The following is an 18,419-nucleotide window of genomic DNA, read 5'->3' as shown; positions in this document are numbered from 1 at the left end:
TAGGTGCTGGGTTTCTGCTCGTCCTCTCCTGGCACCAGTGCTGTTCATGCTCCTCTGTCCCCTCTGAGTTACTGCCCAGCATGGTGCTGACTTCTTTCCCTCTCTCTTTGCCTGTGCTGCTTGGATGCTGCTCTGACTCTGTCCTGTCTCATGGAAGGAGTGGATGCGTAGGGAGCGGGAGGCAGCCACACAGCAACTTGAGGAGGAGGCAGAGGTGAGGAGCATGGTGGGAGGGTTGGAGAGTCGCAGAAAAGGGCCGCAACTGGACTCGAAGGCTGAAGAAACCTTTAAAAGCACTCGTTCCCTGTAACTTCTGTTCTCCGCTCCCTCCCCCATCCCTCCCCCCCCCAAAAAAGACTTGACTTTTGTATATAAGAGAAGATATCAGAAATTAAGAAATCTGTAATGTGATTGAGGAAGGAATGGCGAAAAACAATGGCTAGAAGTAGAAAGGCAGACAAATGCAAATGGGAACTGAAATCAAATAAAATTATACAATGAGTGTGAGTTAAGGTTGAGAAAAGATACCGTAGGGGAATTGTAGATTTGCATTTTCAAACATCCCCAAATCCAGACTGGAAGCCTTTCTGGATGCTGTTTGGAGAAAACTGGTATGTATGTCACGTTGTCCTCTCCCCCTATAAGGGAGTGGACGTGTGCACGTGGGGGCAGGAGGAATGCTGGGGATCTGTGCACCAGTGGGGGACCAAGGGCCCAGAGCAACATGCTCTCTGCAGTGCTTCTCAAGCCTGGCCTCTGTCATGGGTCCCCATGGTTGCGTTTGGAACGATTCCAGGTTCATTTCTGGGCAATGGGAAATTTCTGCAGTTTGGAGATAAGGTCTTGGTTATTACAAGGGGTGGTTTCCTTTTAATTGCTCTTTTTAGTTGATTTAGTTGACTTCTGGACTGATTTCTTCCTGCTCTTTGTGTTTTTTTGTTCCCCCCTTGCCCCACTCCAGAATATCACCAGTGAACCTTTGAGACTGGATTATCGGACCCTGGCTGCTTTGCCCAGCAGTGGCTTACAGAGAGTCAATCGCACTGTAAGTGAGGGGCTGTTGAGATGTGGGTCCCTGCGTGGGGGAAGCTGTGGTCATTCTGTTACCTCCCCTCTCCTTGTGCCCTGATGTGAGAGATGACAGTACTCTTCTGCAGAGGAAAACTGGGAAGCAGAACAGTAGTAGACTTTGACACTGTGTGAAACAGGAGGTAGCCACAAAAGAAAGATTAGAATAAGAAAATCAGGAGAGTGGAGAGCCAGGTAGCTTTCCATTTTGGGAAGGGAAGTGGCCTGTGTACTTGCCAAGATGCAAAAGGAAGTGTCTTCAGCAAGGCAGAGAGAACAGCCCATCAGGAGAGGAGCATACATGTGAATGGGAGAGCGCAGGGGATTTATTATGGAAGGAAGCAACTACTGAAAGCTGCTGAGGAGGAAGGGGAAGATTCTTCCTGATGCAGAAGATGACAATGTTGTGTGTGCAGCTTAGTTGTAAATTCATTGTGGGATGGTGTTTAGAAAGGAGGAGGGATGCAGGGTGCTGATACCAAAAGTATTAAAAGAAAGTCAAGATCTATCTAGGACTGCAGAAGGCAAAGTGGCAGTGATTGCATATGATGACTTGGCCCTGATACAGCCTTGGATACTCCTGCCCTTGTGACCTGTATTTCCGTCCCTGATATGTAGTGGCAGCTCAGCCAAGAGAAAATCCAGATTTCACAAACTTTAACAGATTATAAAGTCATCTGTCACTCCTGTGTTGTTTAAAATCTCACCTCTCCATCTTTGCTTCCTTTGGTCATGTTTTATCTTCCCTGCATCATACCTATTCCGCTGGGTTTCTGCCTGTTCCTTCACACACATTCTCAGTCTTCACCTCCATTCCTTTCCTCCTATTGCAGCAAGACCACCCTTTGGTGTCATCATCAGACTCTGCACTCCCATTCCGTTGTTTCAGGATCACCTCTCTTGCCTTTACTGTCTCCCTCTTATTCCATCCAGACAGGTCTTCTCTCCTATTCATCTATCTTCTCCTTGACTTCAGGCCCTCTTGCTTTTCTGCTTCCACACTGATTAGAGCCCTGCTTTGTCTCCAGCTTTGTCTCATTTTGTTCCTACCCATACTCCCCAGCTTTTGGGTTTTCCTCTCCTGGCTGCTCACACAGAAAAGTATTATCAGGAAAAAGTTTAACTTATTTTTAGCATCTCTTAGTGTAACTTAGTAGCTGGAAACAAGGGGAGAGCCAGTCCCACGCAAGCAGCTGCTGCTTTGCTGGATGGCCCTAGTGTCATCCAGAGCAGAGCAGCATTTGGTAACTTGTGCCTTAGCAGTCCGTGTCAGCCCAGGAACGCCTGGCACTGGAATGTGGGGCTGACCATGCTGGAATGCCAGGGTGTATGGGCGGCATCTATAAATGTCCCATTTCAGGGGAAGGACCAATTGGTGCCCATGTTTATCTTTTTCCAGCTGTCATTTGCCCAGCCCTGTCTTTGCTCCCCTTGAAAAAATATGTCTGTCTAGATCGTGAGTACAGGGAGATGGGGGCTTCAAAGATGGCAAGGTTCTGGCATTCCTTCAGGAGCTGCACCTAGCCTATTTGGTGACTGCCTGGAAGACTCGGACAGGGATCAGTCTGGCCAGCAGAAAAGCACACAGTTCAATTAACAGGTTGTCTATTTCCAGACAGTCTGACTGGATTAAGATGACTAATGCTATTGCCTAGTTCCCACAGGAGTTTTCTCTTTCTTCCTGTCTCTAGGCCAACTTTCTCACCACATACATGCTCCTCTGAACAGTATCTACATATCTTTTGTTGCCGTATAGTTCCCTGCAAGGGAGTTGCTGGGCCTGCTCTTCTTCACGCTGTCGAGCAGGAGGAGGCACGGACCTCTGTCGTGATTGCTGTAGATTGCAAGTGGAATTTGTTGTGAGAATTCCCCAAGAATTGCCCCTAAAGAAGGGGGCAGATGGTTGTTTATCTTGGATTAATCTGCATTGCTGTGTATTGGTCCTTTTGTGAGCAAGGTTTAACAAAGGCTTACTGAGATGCAAGCCTATTTTGTTTGTATATTTTTAAAACCCCAACTGAAAAATTCCAGTTGAAAGCAGCATGAGAACGCTCATCTCAGTGATGCCCTCTGGCTGAGCCAGCTTCTCCGTAACTTGATGTCTGCAGAGTACCCAGTGCACTACAATGTCTGGATACTGCCATCACGGTAATAAAAGAGCTATTATAGTCTCTTCTGCATAGTGCAGGCTTGAAAACCATACCCATGAATGTCTGCATCTAGCCACAGCAAAACATTTAAAATCTGGTTTTGCTTTCTGGACTATAACAAATGAAAAAGACTTGAGGTTGGACTAGATGAGCTCCAGAGGTCCCTTCCAACCCCTACCATTCTGTGATTCTGTGAGTTTACATCTCTCAGTAGCATGTCACTGTGGTTAGTTAATTAACAATCTGTACTTTCTAGTCTGAATCTATTTCTGTTCAATTTCTAGCCATTGATTCCTTCTCTGTATTTGTTCATTAGATTTAAAATTAGATTTGTTCCAGTGTCTGGGGCAAAGTGATGGATCAGAACTGCAAAGGCATTTGCTTCTGCATTTGCCTTGGAGGATGCAGGGTAAAACATGATTGTCCTGTCTGCTAGACTGGGGAGTGACAGAGGCAAGGCTGGGAAAAGCACACTGCATTGCCAAAATCTTTGCTTACCCAAAATAGAAATTGTTGCTTGTCTGATAAAAATAGCCCACTGTGAAGTAGAGGGAGCAAGGCATCTGGAATACACTGCTGCAGCAGAAGTGCTGGAGATTAAAGCGAGGGGTAGATGAAGCTCAGTTCCAGTCATGTCCATGAACAAAATAGGTATTGGGGCTCCCCATGGACTGTCGGACTTCACGCACTCTTGGTGAGATGCCCATCTCCACAGTGCCCTGAAAGAGTTGTTTACTTTTTCCCTTTGTGCAAAGCAAAGTAGGCCTTGGTGTTGGTGGGATTCACCTGGAACCTGGGTTGGTCAGTGTTTGTGCTCTTCTGCTTTGCAAGGGTAAGCAGCAGTGGTGTCAGAGGGGCCTGGCTGTAGGACCGACAAACCCACTTTGCGGTGGTGGATTGCTGGCAGTGTTTTCATTACAGCATCCCCGATGAACAAATAATGTTCCTGAGAGTACTTTTTGACTGGCATAACTTTATGTGCACTAGAGCTTTTGCTAGTGTAGTTTATGGCACTCTGGGAAAAGAAGGTTGGAATTTGGCCGGGGGAGGGGGGTGGTTTGGGTTTTTTGGTAGGGTTTTTTTACATCGGGGAAAAACGTCATATAGCTACAATAGCAAAATTTCTAAGGGTAGCACAGGCTTCACTGTCTGAAGAAATATGATACGAGCCAGGTTCTGCCAACCACTGCTTTAGGTTGGGTTGGGGTTGAGGGGTTAGGGGAGGGCCTCGGAAATTCCTGAGCCTCTCAGCTGCCATTGTAGTCACCAGCCCACCCAGCCCTTGAGAGCTATTTTTGTGGGTGCTGCCATGACACAGGAGTTGGAGAATGTGCTCTGAACAGAAGGGGTCTTTTTGCTCCCTGGCAGCCACTTGGATAGAGGGAGACTTGATGGTTGCTCTCTGATTATCTCTGCTTCCCTGAAGAAGGCTTTGGCTTGGGTAACAAACTCACTTTTATAGTATTAAAAGAGGAAAGGTCAGTGCTTGATCTTGGATGGGTACAGTCGAGCCTAGGTAGAACTGGAGCTCTGTTTCAGTCCTGCCTTTAGTAAGAGTGCTCAAAGGGATCTGTGCTCTCTTAGCTGTTATTTAGCTCTCTGTTACTTGTCGGTGTGTATTTTGATGAAGTGGGATCATAAAAGCATGTTTGTCTGTACAGGTGTGATGGAAATGCATGGGGTAGATGATATGGTGATAACTGTATGGAAATGCATTGGAGCGAGGTGAGAGGTGTTATTCTGTGTGACAGTGCTGGAACTACTTGAAAGTATGCTGAAGTGAGAGAGCTGATGTTTGGCCATGTGGTGGTGGAGTTGAACTGAGGATGTGCTGCAGTGAGACGGAGAGGATGTGTGCTTGCGCAGGTTTTGGCAATCAGTTGTGCTAGAGAGCGGCAATGTTCCTGGGTTAGCAGGCTGGAATGTGTGCAAGAGCTGGAAAAGCTCAGGGAGTGTGCTTGTGCCTGTCAGCTACTTGGTGTATGTATTGCATGCTGACAGCAAGGTCCTCACTTGGATGTAACATTCAGGATCACAAGATTGGTGGTAGAGTAGAAGAGAAGGAAGGGATGATCGTTGTGGGCATTAGTACTGGAATTCTTCTCTCCCCTGTCCTTCAGCATCATCAGCTGCTCTGTATTTTCTCCCTCTTCTCCTTTACTCTGTTCTCTTTATTCCTTTCTGATACTTTTGTTTTCCTCTCAGCTTGTTCAGTATAATAAGGCCAGCTCCAGAATGGAGGGCGACTGTGCTATGCTGTCTCTGCCAGTGGCACAGGACAGCCGGGATTCGTACCCAGAAACAGCTGCAGGCCCGATCGTCAGAAGCGTGGCTGGCCTTCCTCAGGACCCGGCATCACCTGACAAGTGCACGAGTGGGGCAGAAAAGCCCCAGCTAGTCAAGCAGGATCCCACGGGTTGCCCCTTGTCCCAGGACCAGATGCCAAAGACGCCAGAGCAAGAGTGTATGATCGACTCTCAGCCGATCCTCTTCAGCGAGAACCCCTTTGTGGTGGCTAACCGCAAGGGGAAAGCAGCAGGCAAGGCTTGCCTGGGGGGCCCGCCGCTGGGCTATGGCAGGGAGGGAGTGCTGAAGACCAACCTTTATTCCAAGGCAAGCAGTCCCACAGCATGCTGTGTGTGGCATGCAGTCACGCAGTTCAGGCCCCCTGCATTCTACTAAACCCCTGCGCATGCCCTGGGCCCCAGGTGACAGGCAGCACGAGGCCTGTGCCGGGGCTGGCCCCACCTAACACGTGTGCTTCTCTGGCGTTGCGTGCAGAGACCGTCAGTCGCTGACAGTCAGTGAATTGTCTTCCAGCCACTAATGTACCCCAGTTATTGCCCAGTGTGCATGCTGCTGAGCCCCTCTTTGAGGGGAGGCAGTGATGTCAGGCGACTTCCCCGACATCTCTGGGTGGGCAACAGTCAGGCTAGGAGCAGTGGTGTTCCCCGTCTGCTGAGATTGTGAGTGGGGAGTTGGCAGGGTTTGTAGAAGAATGGTGGGTGGTGTCACACTTATGTATCTGGGCCTGAAAACACAGCCATTTTTAGACTTCTGAAAACTAAGAGGTGGTGCAGCTGACATAGTTAATCTACAGCCCAGGAGCATGCTGTTCCTTGAAGTGACACATTTCAATATAGCTAGACTCGTAGATCTCAAGGGACAGCTTTGCTTTCTGCTTTGGGAAATCTGTTTGTATTTACCTTTCTCACTGTTGCACAGGAAACCTGTGGCAGAACAAGGACTAGACCCAAAGATATTCTGTTCCAGATTAGTACCACAGCACTCTCCCCCTCCTCCTTTTTCAGCCTTTTGGGAGATCTGAAAAGCAAGAGAAGCAAAACAACCACAAACAAAACAACTCTCAGATGTCTTTAGCCTAGTTCCTTGGTGAGAATTTGTTTTTCAGAGATGTGTAGGCAGATAAGCATAGAGCAAGGCATGTAGTCGAATCTCTGTAACCTCTCAGTATATTAGAAGTCAAAGGCTGTGGTTTGGACATTATAGACATCCAGCTTTAGAGGTCGAAAGATCAAAAAAGCAGCAGTCACAAAGCATTGACCCTTTTTGAAGGTAGACTTTATGCCAGATCAGCTATTGTCATTCTGGAGGTGGGTGTCACAGTTAGCTGGAGCTAATTTGATTCCATGTTGCTGTCAAAAGGGATCACTTCCCCCCATCTGCATGTCCTTGTCCTGTGTGCTGACACCAGAACTGGAGAAGTCGTGTGTCAGCTGGGTTAGGGAGCTGAAGTCCCTGAAAAACAGCATTGTTGAATGGCTCCTTCCTTGGGGATCGGTAAGCTGCATGTGCTGGCACATGGGAAGACTTGGATAGCAGTAGCCAGAAGCAGGGTGAGCAAGAACACTCTTTGCAGTGGAGGCATGGAAGTAGATCAGTCAATACTGATGCGTTCTCTGTCATTACAGTGCCAAGAAGGCTCAGATGTTTTCTGTGCTCCAATATAAACTTCAGATCACATCTCCTGGCTTGGTCAGTAGAAATACTATTGCCCGAGGCTGACTTGAATCAAACTATTATGATTCAGTAGTGCGTGGGTATGGTATTAATGATTGCGGAACCCTAGATTTGCTTAAACGGTTCTCTGAATCCCAGATGACCTGTTTCCATCTTTAGGCATCTAAAATACTCTTTAAATTGTGCTTCTTAATCCTGTGGACAGGCTGCAGGTAATTAGTGGGACTCTGCTCTCTTCTCGCAGCTGTGGGGCTGGCTCAGCCTGAGTGTTGGTGATCATGGGTTCCTGTGGAAGGGTTGAGCACCCTGTCTTTAACTATGCTCTGGGCTACTCGTAGCAGTCTTACCAGTAGGCCAGCAGCAGTGGATGTGACTGGGGATGAATCTTGTCTTCTTTCAGTTGGGAGTGGCTTTTTTTGCTCGGTGCCTATACAACAGGAGGTTTGCCTAGACTGTGGCCCAGTCTGTCGAGGGCTAAAGAGAAGTTAGGGGGAGAGGATTCCCAGGGATGTCCTACAAGGCAGAAGGCTTTAACCTGATTCAGTTGGCATTGCAGGGTGTTCAGGTATGATCTTAGTTCCAGTGTTTAATGTCATTTTCTTGCTGTTTCTAATGCTTTTTGCAAGTTTCTGCTGCTGTTGGGCCCAATGCTAACTCGCTCTCTCACATTGAGGTGGCCCATAGTTGGCCTCGGGCTGGATGTTGGTGGTCTCCCTTGCCCTCTGGTCTCACTGCTAAGGGAGCGGCATGGAAGTTGCTGCTGTACAGTAACTTATCTAGCTTTGTCTTCTTCTCTCTTGCAGGCTCCTGCTGGTGAGTCTGGGACAGGAAATTCCAGGCGTGAAACCCCCTATTCTCCTAGTAATCAGCAGGTGAGACTACCCCCAGGACAGGCAATATGGGGAAAGGCAGGGAGGCGTGTTTCCAATGCAAGATGGCACCGGGGCAGAAGGGCAGAGGAAGCTGAGTATGATTATCATCCTTGAGAGTGACACCTCTGAGGTGAAGGGGTATCCATCACAGGAGGCAACTAGAGAACTCTGCTCTTTCAAAATGTCTCAGAGACCCAGGAGTATAATTAGCTAGTCATAAACTCAGTGGAAAGTTATTGCTCTGATGGGTAACTTAATTCACAGGGCGAATTGAGTGACTACAAAATGGTAGTTTTCTTTCTTTTTTGAGAATGGCCTCACCAATGCTTTATACAGAGACTGTTTAATTCTGGCAATTGGTATATCAGAAGAAAAGGAGAAGTCGGGATTTAGAGAATCATCTCAGGTCTGTAAACCAGTGCTACTCAGTCTCCCAGAGAGATCCCTAGTTCTCTTTGTGACGCTGCTGGCAACTCACATCAGCTGTTTGGAAGAAAACTGAAGGATCCTGCAGCAGACAATTATAGGTTAGCCTACCCTTAGGGAATGATTTTCTAAAACTATTTGGTTAGAGGCCAGCTTTCACTCTGAAATGGGAAGTTCGTTTATTTCTTGTAACTTTTGATTTTATTAGGGGTGTTTTGTTTGTTTGTAAGCATTATCTATTCTCACTAGCTATTCTTATTTCTCATATCAACTCTGATCTTGTCTTTTAAATCTTGCTAAGTCTTTGATTTCATTTTTCATCCTGTGGCAGTAGGTTTCACAAGTTAGTTGAGTCTTTTGAAGTTAAATACTCTTACTTTTTTAATACTTATTTTTTAAAAATTTTCCCTTCACAGTCATTACAATACATGTTATTGTTTTTTATATTAGAGGGCTGGAATGAACTGAAACTTGTACTTTGTACTCTATCCTTAGTCATTTTGTATCTGTTGTACTCCTTTTGGAGTGCAATTGGTCTCCAACTGTTTGGTCCCACTAGCTCTGGCACTTACCTGATCTTCAGCCAAGTCATTTCAGTTCTGTAAACTGGACAAAAACTGTCTGCTTTTTTCTAGGTTAGTTCAGCTTAGTGAGATGAATGGCATCATATTGGGGTGAGATGACAATTAACACTGACTCAGGAGAAGGGTCAGGACCATGCAGCTGGGAGCAGCGAATAGGACAGTGGAGCTGTAGTGAGCAACAGTTCTGTCCATCTTCTATTGCTTCCTTGTCCTTTCTTGCATCTCCCTCAGTACTTATATCCTTTGAAATTGAGTGACCACCAGGGACACAGTAAGATTAGAAGATATATTCATTATAGTAATACTATTTCAATGCTTTCTGTTCCAGCTGCATATATTTACTTATTTGCTTTTCTGATAGCACTTACATACTGATTGGAGGTTTATTTTGGGCTGTATGTCTGTAAGTTTTCCTTTTGACACAAGTGCAAGTTTTCTTTGAGATTGAGTTCTTTCTATCTAGAAGGAATGGGGTGGGGATGATACTCCTCCTCCTACAACAGAAAGAGATCTTGATATTAATTTGCTCCATCTTTAAAAATCCTCAGCTCTCAGTTGAAAAAGAAGCCTAAATCCCAAAGGGTGGCCATGTGGCTGCTCATAGAATGATTCAGGATGGAAGGTCTGGTCTAAGACCACACTCAGAGTAGGTCCAATTAGATCAGGTTACTAAAGGCCATGCCCAGTTAAATTTTTAACACTTCTAGAGATGGAAAGTCTACATCTTTCTATATGCCAGCTCCAGTATTTGACTACCTTCATTGTGATTTTTTTAATTTTTTTTTTTTTTTTTAAGTAATGTCCCTTGTTCCAATTTGTCATAGACAACTTCCATAGTACCCCAGACAGTTTTGGTTATCAGTGTTTTGGCGCTGGAGGCTCAGTGCCAATGTTCTTGCCACTAGGAACCCTCTGGCTATAATGCCATCTGCTCTTCTAGATAGGGATGGGCTTTGCTGAATGATAAATTGTTTGTCTGTAGAGTCTAATGGTTTGTCATTATCCAGTTCCTGTGGCAACAGTGACCACTTTGTCTTCTCATAGCAGTCACTGCTCTGACAGTGGAAACTTTCCAGGTGAAACTGTTCACTCCCTCTTCCATGGGCTCTGAGAAGAATAAACAAGGACTCACTAATGAATTCTATGGAGTTAAGAGCACACCAGGAGCATTTTTGCAGATGCAGGCATTTGCCTTTCCAATTTTACATTGGATGTCTTGAATTCACTGTTATGTAGCACTTGCTGTAATTTGTAGCCTTTTCTAACACTTCAGGGGGGTTGTATCATGAATTCTCTGTAGCTTGAGCAATATAATGAATACTCTATACAGCTTTTTTCTTTGTTTTTCTCTTTTATCTCTCTGTTCAGAGATGTGTATGCTATGAGAGATAATTTATTAATTTCTTAAAGCATTTACAGCCCATTTCATGTCTTTGTCCTTAATTTTAGCCTTTTAAGGTCTTCAGCAGGCTTGCTTACTGCTTTCATTTCTGAGATCTAGTCTGTGTATCATTTTGATAGCCTTTTTTCCTAATTTGATCTATGACTGTTATGATTTAGCAACTCTGGCAGTTGTTCTTGAAGATGCCTTCGTGTCGCAATGCTGAACCGTTAGTCTTGCTAGTGGCATTCTCAACCCTGCATTCTGTACATGAGCCTTCTGTTGCATTTACATGATTTAATACTTTTTGGATCAGAGCCTTCCGCAGCAGTCTCCTGCATGTCAGTTAAGGCTGTATCTAGTAGATCTAGTTCTCTCTGGACAATGAATGTTACACAAAATGGAACAGGTCCAACAGATAATACTGAAGGACACAGGGCAATCACTAGCCTTGTGCCTTGTACATTTTCTGGGGATTCAGGAGATTTGACCTTCAGTTTGTTGCTCCAGAGTAGAAGTTCCAAGGAATTGCATCTTAAATCCTCTGCTGCCATCTATTTTTAATGTAAATGCTTTGGTTTTGACATCTTGTAGTCCAGCCAGAATTTATAGGCTTATTTTAGACCTCTCAGAGAATTACTGAGGGAAGTTGAATCTTTTGTCCTGAGGCTGGCATCGTGATGGTCTTGCCTGGCCTTTAGTTCTGCAAGCTTCTGGTGGGGGAGGAAGGACGTGTTTGTGGTGGGTCTGCATGTGCATATCAGGGTGGGCAGAGGGGCTTTCTCTGTGGCAGGCAGCAAGGAACTGTGTGGGGACTCTGACAGCTCTGGGTAACTGCAGTCTCTGTTCTGGGAAAGGTGCTTGTCTCAGCCTCTCATGCAGAAAACCCAGTCTCTTCATTTTCTCTCCCGTTCTCTCCCCTGACGATCCTCCCTGGTGTTGCCCCTCTCCAGACGCCTGCAGCCCCTCGGCCTGCTCACCTGTCAGGCAGGGAGACCCGCTTTGTAAGTGCCTGTTGGTGTGCAGTGTGCGCTGCTACTCCATGCTGCTCTCACCCGGCACCGCTGCTCTTCGCTCCTTCCTCTGGCTCCGCGTTCCCCAGCTCTTGGGCTTGATGTGCACCAAGGGCTCGCTGCGGAGAGCAGCACCTGGGGCGGCAGGCCGAGGCACAAGCGTTCCCTGCTAGCCACTGCTGAGATGGCATCTGTGAACGCTTCCTGGCAGAGAAGCTGTGGTGCTGATGGCTTTGCTTAAGCTTAGTAGCAAGTGCAGGGGGCAGGGAATGTAAACAAGGGCCAGGACCGCTGGAGAGGAGAGGAGAAAGATGAGGGTCAGTGCCTGGAGATGTGCAGAGAGAGTTGTGAGTGCCTTCTCACATAACAGAGGAACTGGGAGAAGCTCTTGTGGGTGGGCTCTGGGCTGCTCCCCACGTGGAGAAGAAGGTAGAGTACTTGGGGGCTTTTCCCCGTATAGGGTGGGTGACAGGGCAGGGGAGGGCTGCGGAGTTTTGTATTTCTTTTTGTATGGAGCAGAGTAAACTAAAGGCTTCCTGTATGGACTCCAAATTTACACTGGTATTTCTGTTTTCAGGCTTCCATTAACTTCATTACATCACAGGATGACAGTAAATCAGTAAGTACATCGTATTATGTACTACTTACAGTAGTGTCCCTGTGCATTCTCCAGTACATAGAGCTTGCCTCTTCCTTCTGTGTGTGCTCACTTCCAGCCCTGCAAGTCTCACTGTTGGCTCCTATTCTGTCTTCTTCAGTCCTCCACTATATCTCAAGTTTGTATAAATGCACTATGTCTTAAATATTGTCAATTCGAAAACTTAATGCAAGTGTTTTTGCAGCTTTTATTCTTGTTTAGCCTTGCAGCTTTCACTCATGTAGTTTTCGCTGGCTTACTCAATTCCTGCTTTTACTTAGTATTAGATGTTTTGTTGGCTTCCACCCCACATCCAACAGTGACGACACCTAGGTCAAAGCTCAGACTCTTGTCTCTGCTCTTCTGTCTGCATTTCTAATTGGAGCCCTAGCTGAGTCTCAGTTAATTTTCATCCCTAGCTTTTAACAATACCCCTTCCTGGCTGATGTTTCCCTACTGCATCTTCCATTCATGTTGCTTACGTACTTCAAGCTTTGACATACTCATGCCATAGCCCTCTGACCCTTGAAGCTGCTACTTGTGTGGCAGATTTTCCATTATGTCCCAGACTTATCTGTAACCCATTGGTCCTCTTGTGACCCTGACTTGTCTGAATCTCTTTGCCTGTCTAAAATACTTGCACTAGAGGCATTGTTTAGTGTTTGCTTCAGTAGCTCTCCCTCCCAGTCTGGTACCTGGAGTCAGCAGCACAGCCAAGGAATTGAGCTCGGATGCATGGATCTGTCTTATTCACTTGCATGGCAGAGACATCTTGCTGCCCTAACTGCTCACTTCTCTTTCTCTCTCTCTCTCTCTCTCTTCCCTGCCCCCCTCCTTCCCCCTGTTGTGTGGCATTGACACAAGCAGACCAAGCCAGGCGTCATTCAGCCTCTTTCCCGAGTGCGACAAAATGCAGCCTCACATAATTCGGAGGACGGGGACAGCCCCAATCCCTTCCAGCAACCTGAGCTGTGCTTCAATATCCAGAACTCTGTAAGTGGCCCGCAGTTCCTTCATGCTAAGCTATATCTATCTGCTGTAGGTTGCTATAGTGCCACTTTTTCTGGTGGGTAGGCTGAACACACCCTCCTAGTGGTGATTTTGTAGTTTAAAGATCATGTGCCTTAGCTGAGGCTGGTCTTGTTTATGCATCGGTCTGGATGTCCTGGGTAGGAACCTATACTCTTGACAAGTAGAGTCATGGTCAGTGCATCCTATTCAGTTTTCTAACATAGATGAGCCTCGCCAGCCTGCCATGTGTCTTCATTTACCCATTCAAGAAGTTAGCATTGTTGAAACTGTATTGTGGCTGAAATCTCCAGAGCAGTTACAGTTGTAGATCCTTATTTATGAAGTGTTGCCTTCTGTTGAGGCATCTTTCAGAATCTTTGTCTATCAATGTCTTGCACCTTGGAGCAAAAGCCAATACCATCTTGCTGATAATAAGTTTTATGATTTGCAAAATGATTGTTTTTGAAAGATTCGTATTCCCTGGCCTGTATGTTGATGGGAGAGAAAGATTCAGGTATTTTGGTCTTTGTCATGACGGAAGACTTGTATACCTGTAATATAGTTTTTCTCTTTTTATTGAAGCTTGTATGACATGATACCAAATTAGAGACTCGATTTGCAGACAAACAGCTATATATAATCCATGTAATTGGCCAAGATTCACATATTTTACAATCTCTTCTGATCTCGATGTGCTGTTATTTAGCCTATGCAGAAGGGAACATGATACAGCAACATAACTTAGCCTCAGTCCAGGACAAAGAAAAATCACAAACACCTGAAACTGAGTTAGTGCAACTAGAGGGATTGAAAGAATGAAGCAACTAAAGGGAATTTGCTTTCTAGTAGAAAGGAAGGTGGTGGTGTCATTTCCCCCCTACTCCCATTCATTTCTGTGGTGCTTTGAGCAGGTCATCACAACCCTTCTTCTTCCTTGAATGGGATAGGAGAGGTCGGGAAGATAGGTGAGGAAAAGACCAGTGACAAGCAGCAGGAGGGTCCTTTTGGACATTATCAGATGTTTCTGAGTAAGTGGAATTCTATGAAGGGAAAATTTGAGATCAAAGGCAATTCTTCTCCAGATTATAGATCCCTGAATGGGTTGCCACTTTGGTTTAGGAGACTGTGACCATTAGCCTCAAAGTACATAGAAGTACACACTGGTCATAAACAGAAGTACAATAGCCACTGCAAAAACCAAATGAGACTAATAGATCCCTTCCTGTGAAGAAGACCCCTTTAGTCAGAAATGCCAGATAAGACCAGAGCTTATCTTTAATTTTCTAATAAACTAAGTGTGGCTTGTTCAGCCCTAAGTTGGGGTCAGAGTCAACTGTACAGCTGTCCTATTCCAGCCCCAAAAGCCCACTGATTCAGGTAGGCACAGGCTAGTTGAATTGGGTGGAAATCCTTGAGGACTGTGACAGCAATATGGCCCCTTGGCCAAGAGATCGGTGACAAAATTCTGGTCAAGTCAGTGAGGATCTGTACCACCAGAAGTATCATTCCTCCACCATCCAAGAAATAAAACGAGGCTGTGATACATGTGCTGCTGTATATAGCATGTATACAATATGCTGCTCATGTTTCTGCCCAAGGCTGCAGGAGCTGTCCCTTATATATTCCACTCTTCAGGCTTTGCAGGCTGAGAGTTGTGCCGTGTTTTCCCCCATATTTGGGTTTTTTGTAACACCTGTGGTTATCTTTACCTTCTTTCTTTGTCCCTGTAGCAAAAGCCACCTTCACCACCCTCTCCTGACGAGATCCCCATCAATGTCAAGCAAGCATACAAGACCTTTGCAGCAGTGCCCTTGTCACACCCTCTGCTCGAGACACAGGTAACTAGTGCTGGCTGGGGGGGATGTTACACAAACAGTGGTACAAACAGAAGATTGAGCATTGCAGGTGAGCAAAGGAAGTGCGAGAATAGGAAGGAGGTAGTGATTTGTTTCCTCCAAAGAAAGCTGTCATGAAGGAGGGACATCCCTTGGAACTTGGAGTTGCAGATAGTCACCCCGCAGAGTCCTGTCCATAAACAAACCAAGTCCTGAAAGCTCATGAATTTCACGTTGCTGTTATTCTCCCTGGACATTAGGATGCTGTTCTATATCTGTACTATTGTGATATAAAGAAACTCTCTGAACTTCCAGATTCCAGGGCCAGGCTAAACCTGTTCTGAAAAATTTTTTGTTAGAATTTGATCTTTAACTTAATTGGAATTAATCCTTCTCCCCTCCATGTATTTGAATCATGGAACCATTCAGGCTAAATGAGGTTGTATGCCTTGGTCCTCCATGCAAAACAGGGCAACCTTTGAAGCTGTATGAGGTTGCTCAGGCCCAGTTGACTTGAGTTCTGAATTTCCAAAAATGGGGATTCTGACATCACTGTGAAGAGGTTTTTCTTCTATATGTTTTATCAGAATTTCTTTTACCACAACTTGTGTCTGTTGCCTCTCATCCTTTTGCTGTGCATCTCTGAGAAGTCTGACCTTGTGCTCTGTAACCCCCCCTCTGGGAAGTTGAGTACAGGAATGAGATCCCCCTCTTCTAAGCCTCCTCTATTCCAGGCTGAACAAGCACAGTCTTCTGAGCCTGTTTTTAAATGTCATGTCCTGCAGCCCCCTAAATCATTTTGATGGTGTTCCAGTTGACATGCTGCAGTTTGTTAGTGGCATTCTTGTACTGGGGAGTCCCAAACTGGGCACACTGCTCTTGTAAGTGCTGAACAGAGAGAAAGGATTGCTTCCCTGGACCCTGCTGGCTGCTCTCCAGCATATTGTTGAGGCATCACCCGCACTGCCTTCCCTGCTTGTCCTTCCTGAAGCGCTCATATCAATGCATGGCAGTGCTCCAGTTATGCAAAGTCTTTGGAGCTGTTTATAGACAATCATACTATCACTTCAGTTACTAAACTAAAGAAGCACAACACTGTCCCCTTTGACACCTCGTGTTTGGAAAGACCTTCTGTTCTCTTAATCGTCTTATTGCTTTCCTTTTTGCCTGTTCCCATCTGAATTCTTGCTGGCACATCTTTGATGCAAACAAGATACCCTATTTCACAGATTTCTTTCTATTGTGGTATTGGGTCTTTCTTTCTTTCTTTCTTTCTTTCTTTCTTTCTTTCTTTCTTTCTTTCTTTCTTTCTTTCTTTCTTTCTCTTAATTGACACTACCTTTCCTTGTCAATAGATCATGCTCACCTTTTTCATAATCATGCTATACTGGGAGCTATGGCTATTCTGCAGTGACTTGTGACAGCAGCTTTGTGTTACATCTGAGCTAATCCTGTCCTCCCACTGTCTACCTTGTCCTGTGTTAGTGCTCATCTGGCCTCATATTGATCTGGTTTGGTAAATTAATAAGGGTCACAAGTCTTTCTTTACTGTTTGTAGGGTTGATTTTTGGCCATTTTAGCTTTATATACTGATTTACTCAGAATTAGATGACTGTCGGTAGAAGCTCAGGGAAGTTGTTAGCTAAGTCCAGGATGAAGAAGTGGAATTGTCTCTGTTGGCATCTGTGACACATTAGATGACCTAAGTCCATGAGTCAGATTGTATCTTGTACACAGATGATTTCTCCAGCTTCATAGTCTCTAGCTGATGTACTGTGGTTTAGGAAACAATGACTGATCCTGAAGTAGATCACCTTGTATTTTGCATTATTAAATTAAATTCTTTTCATCCTCCTCAAAACAACCTGTCATTCCAGGTTGATATTCCAAACTGTTTTGAATTTTGACAATGCTTGTCCCCATTCAGTGGAGCGGGATGAATGAAATAGTTTGCAGAGGTCTCAGACAACTCTGCTTCTCTGTGAATCTGTATTCTGGTCTTTGCCATTCACAAATTTTATTGACACCTTCCTGGTTTCTGAGTCAAATTTGGCAATGAAAATGTTAAGCAAGATTAGTCACAAAACTGATCTTTGAATTCTCAGGCAAATCTATACAGTTCCTTTGTTTCAAAATTTATTTATATTATCAAAGGAGGATATTAGATTAATCTTCATTGCAGCTGTTCCATGTTAATCTTTTCTATTTATTTTTGTTTTAATTATATTAATCCATGAATATTTGTCCTGTTGAAATTGAACAGACTGATAGCTCCGCTGCTCAAATTATTTCTGCCTGCTTCTTGATTTTTAAGAATATATTAGCTATTTTTAGACATGAACTGCCACCCAATTAAACAAGTCAATTAAAATTCCATGCATGTCAGACTTGCAGTTTCACAAGTCACTTTATTCAGAATTGTTCAACAGTGATTATCTTGTCCCTGCAGGTGAGTGTACTGAGCGCTTAGGTTTTCTTCTGTGTTAGCAGCAATAATTTCTATTTCCATACATATGCTTCTTAGCTAGAAGCCTTTTTTTTTCTTCTTCCTTTCTCTATTGTGCTCATTACTTACATAAAATGAAAACTTTCTGTTAGTTTTTGGAGTGCATTTGAATAAAGTTGAGGGTAGTCTACTTGCTTGCTTCTTATGGTTCCTTTTCATTTGTATAATTAAAAAGCTTCCATATTTAAATAAGTTTTTGGCAGTTCTCATTTTACCCTTACTGATTTCTGGTTGACAGATGGATTTGGTGGATCGATTTATTTTTCTGCCCCTTGTAGTTCTACTCATCTAATATTCAGTTACTTATTCTGGTAAATACAGATTTACTTCCTTGCTGACGGTGCTTCCACTTCTTAGAAGTAAATTTTTTGATAGTTGCGTCGTTGATTTAAAACCTCCTCCATCTTAAGCTAAGCCCTCTGCTCCTGTTCTTTACCTCTTTCCCCACGTTTTTCAGTTTCTGCCCCTTTAAAAGTTGTCACCATCTCTTTCTGTTTTGCCCTCAATTTAATGTAAATCCTTAGTACTCACAATTGCTAAGCCTAAAGTGACATTGTCTTGTGTTAATTCTGGGACTGTGTTGTGAGCCACTCCATCAGCTAGTGTGTGTGACTGCTGCTGTTTAGGTGGCATTGGTGACACTTGGCTGGAGGGCAGGAGTGGTGGTAGAAAACTTTCTTTTTAGAATGTGCCTACTTCTCTATCTTCTTAGGAACTGCCTGGTCAGACCAGCACAGAGAATCCCAAAACTGCCCTGGAGGTGAGTTCTGGTGGCTGGAGCTAGAAGTGGGATGGGGACACACAGAGGATTCAGGCTTTCGGGACTGTTGATGTGGAGACAGGATCACAGCATGGGCACGTGGGTGCTGGGGGGGAGGTAGGGAGGAGGAAGAGGGTGTTGGAGCACGTGGCTGGGGTGGGCAGGTGTGGGGCATGCATTGGGGAATGATGTGGG

The 18,419-nt window shown here is 45.0% G+C and overlaps 1 protein-coding gene across 31 annotated transcripts in view; it reads left to right on the top strand.

Annotated features, from left to right (window-relative positions):
• Positions 1–18,419, top strand: part of SCRIB (scribble planar cell polarity protein) — a 123,482-nt gene that overhangs the window by 83,052 nt on the left and 22,011 nt on the right. For 8 of the 31 annotated variants that reach the window (XM_054814021.1, XM_054814017.1, XM_054814016.1 and 5 more), the window contains 9 exons: positions 158–214; positions 962–1,045; positions 5,424–5,831; positions 8,003–8,071; positions 11,416–11,466; positions 12,053–12,094; positions 12,977–13,105; positions 14,854–14,961; positions 18,177–18,224. In XM_054814021.1, the coding sequence (XP_054669996.1) occupies positions 158–214; positions 962–1,045; positions 5,424–5,831; positions 8,003–8,071; positions 11,416–11,466; positions 12,053–12,094; positions 12,977–13,105; positions 14,854–14,961; positions 18,177–18,224 (996 nt within the window). The remainder of the gene's footprint in view (positions 1–157; positions 215–961; positions 1,046–5,423; positions 5,832–8,002; positions 8,072–11,415; positions 11,467–12,052; positions 12,095–12,976; positions 13,106–14,853; positions 14,962–18,176; positions 18,225–18,419) is intronic. The other 23 variants (XM_054814019.1, XM_054814015.1, XM_054814026.1 and 20 more) reach the window with 19 other exon arrangements.

This window comes from Grus americana, chromosome 2 (genome assembly GCF_028858705.1).
Source record: "Grus americana isolate bGruAme1 chromosome 2, bGruAme1.mat, whole genome shotgun sequence".
Taxonomy (NCBI): Eukaryota; Metazoa; Chordata; class Aves; order Gruiformes; family Gruidae; genus Grus; species Grus americana.
The sequence above is the reverse complement of the archived record's forward strand: the minus strand, read 5'-3'. Positions and strand labels throughout refer to the sequence as shown.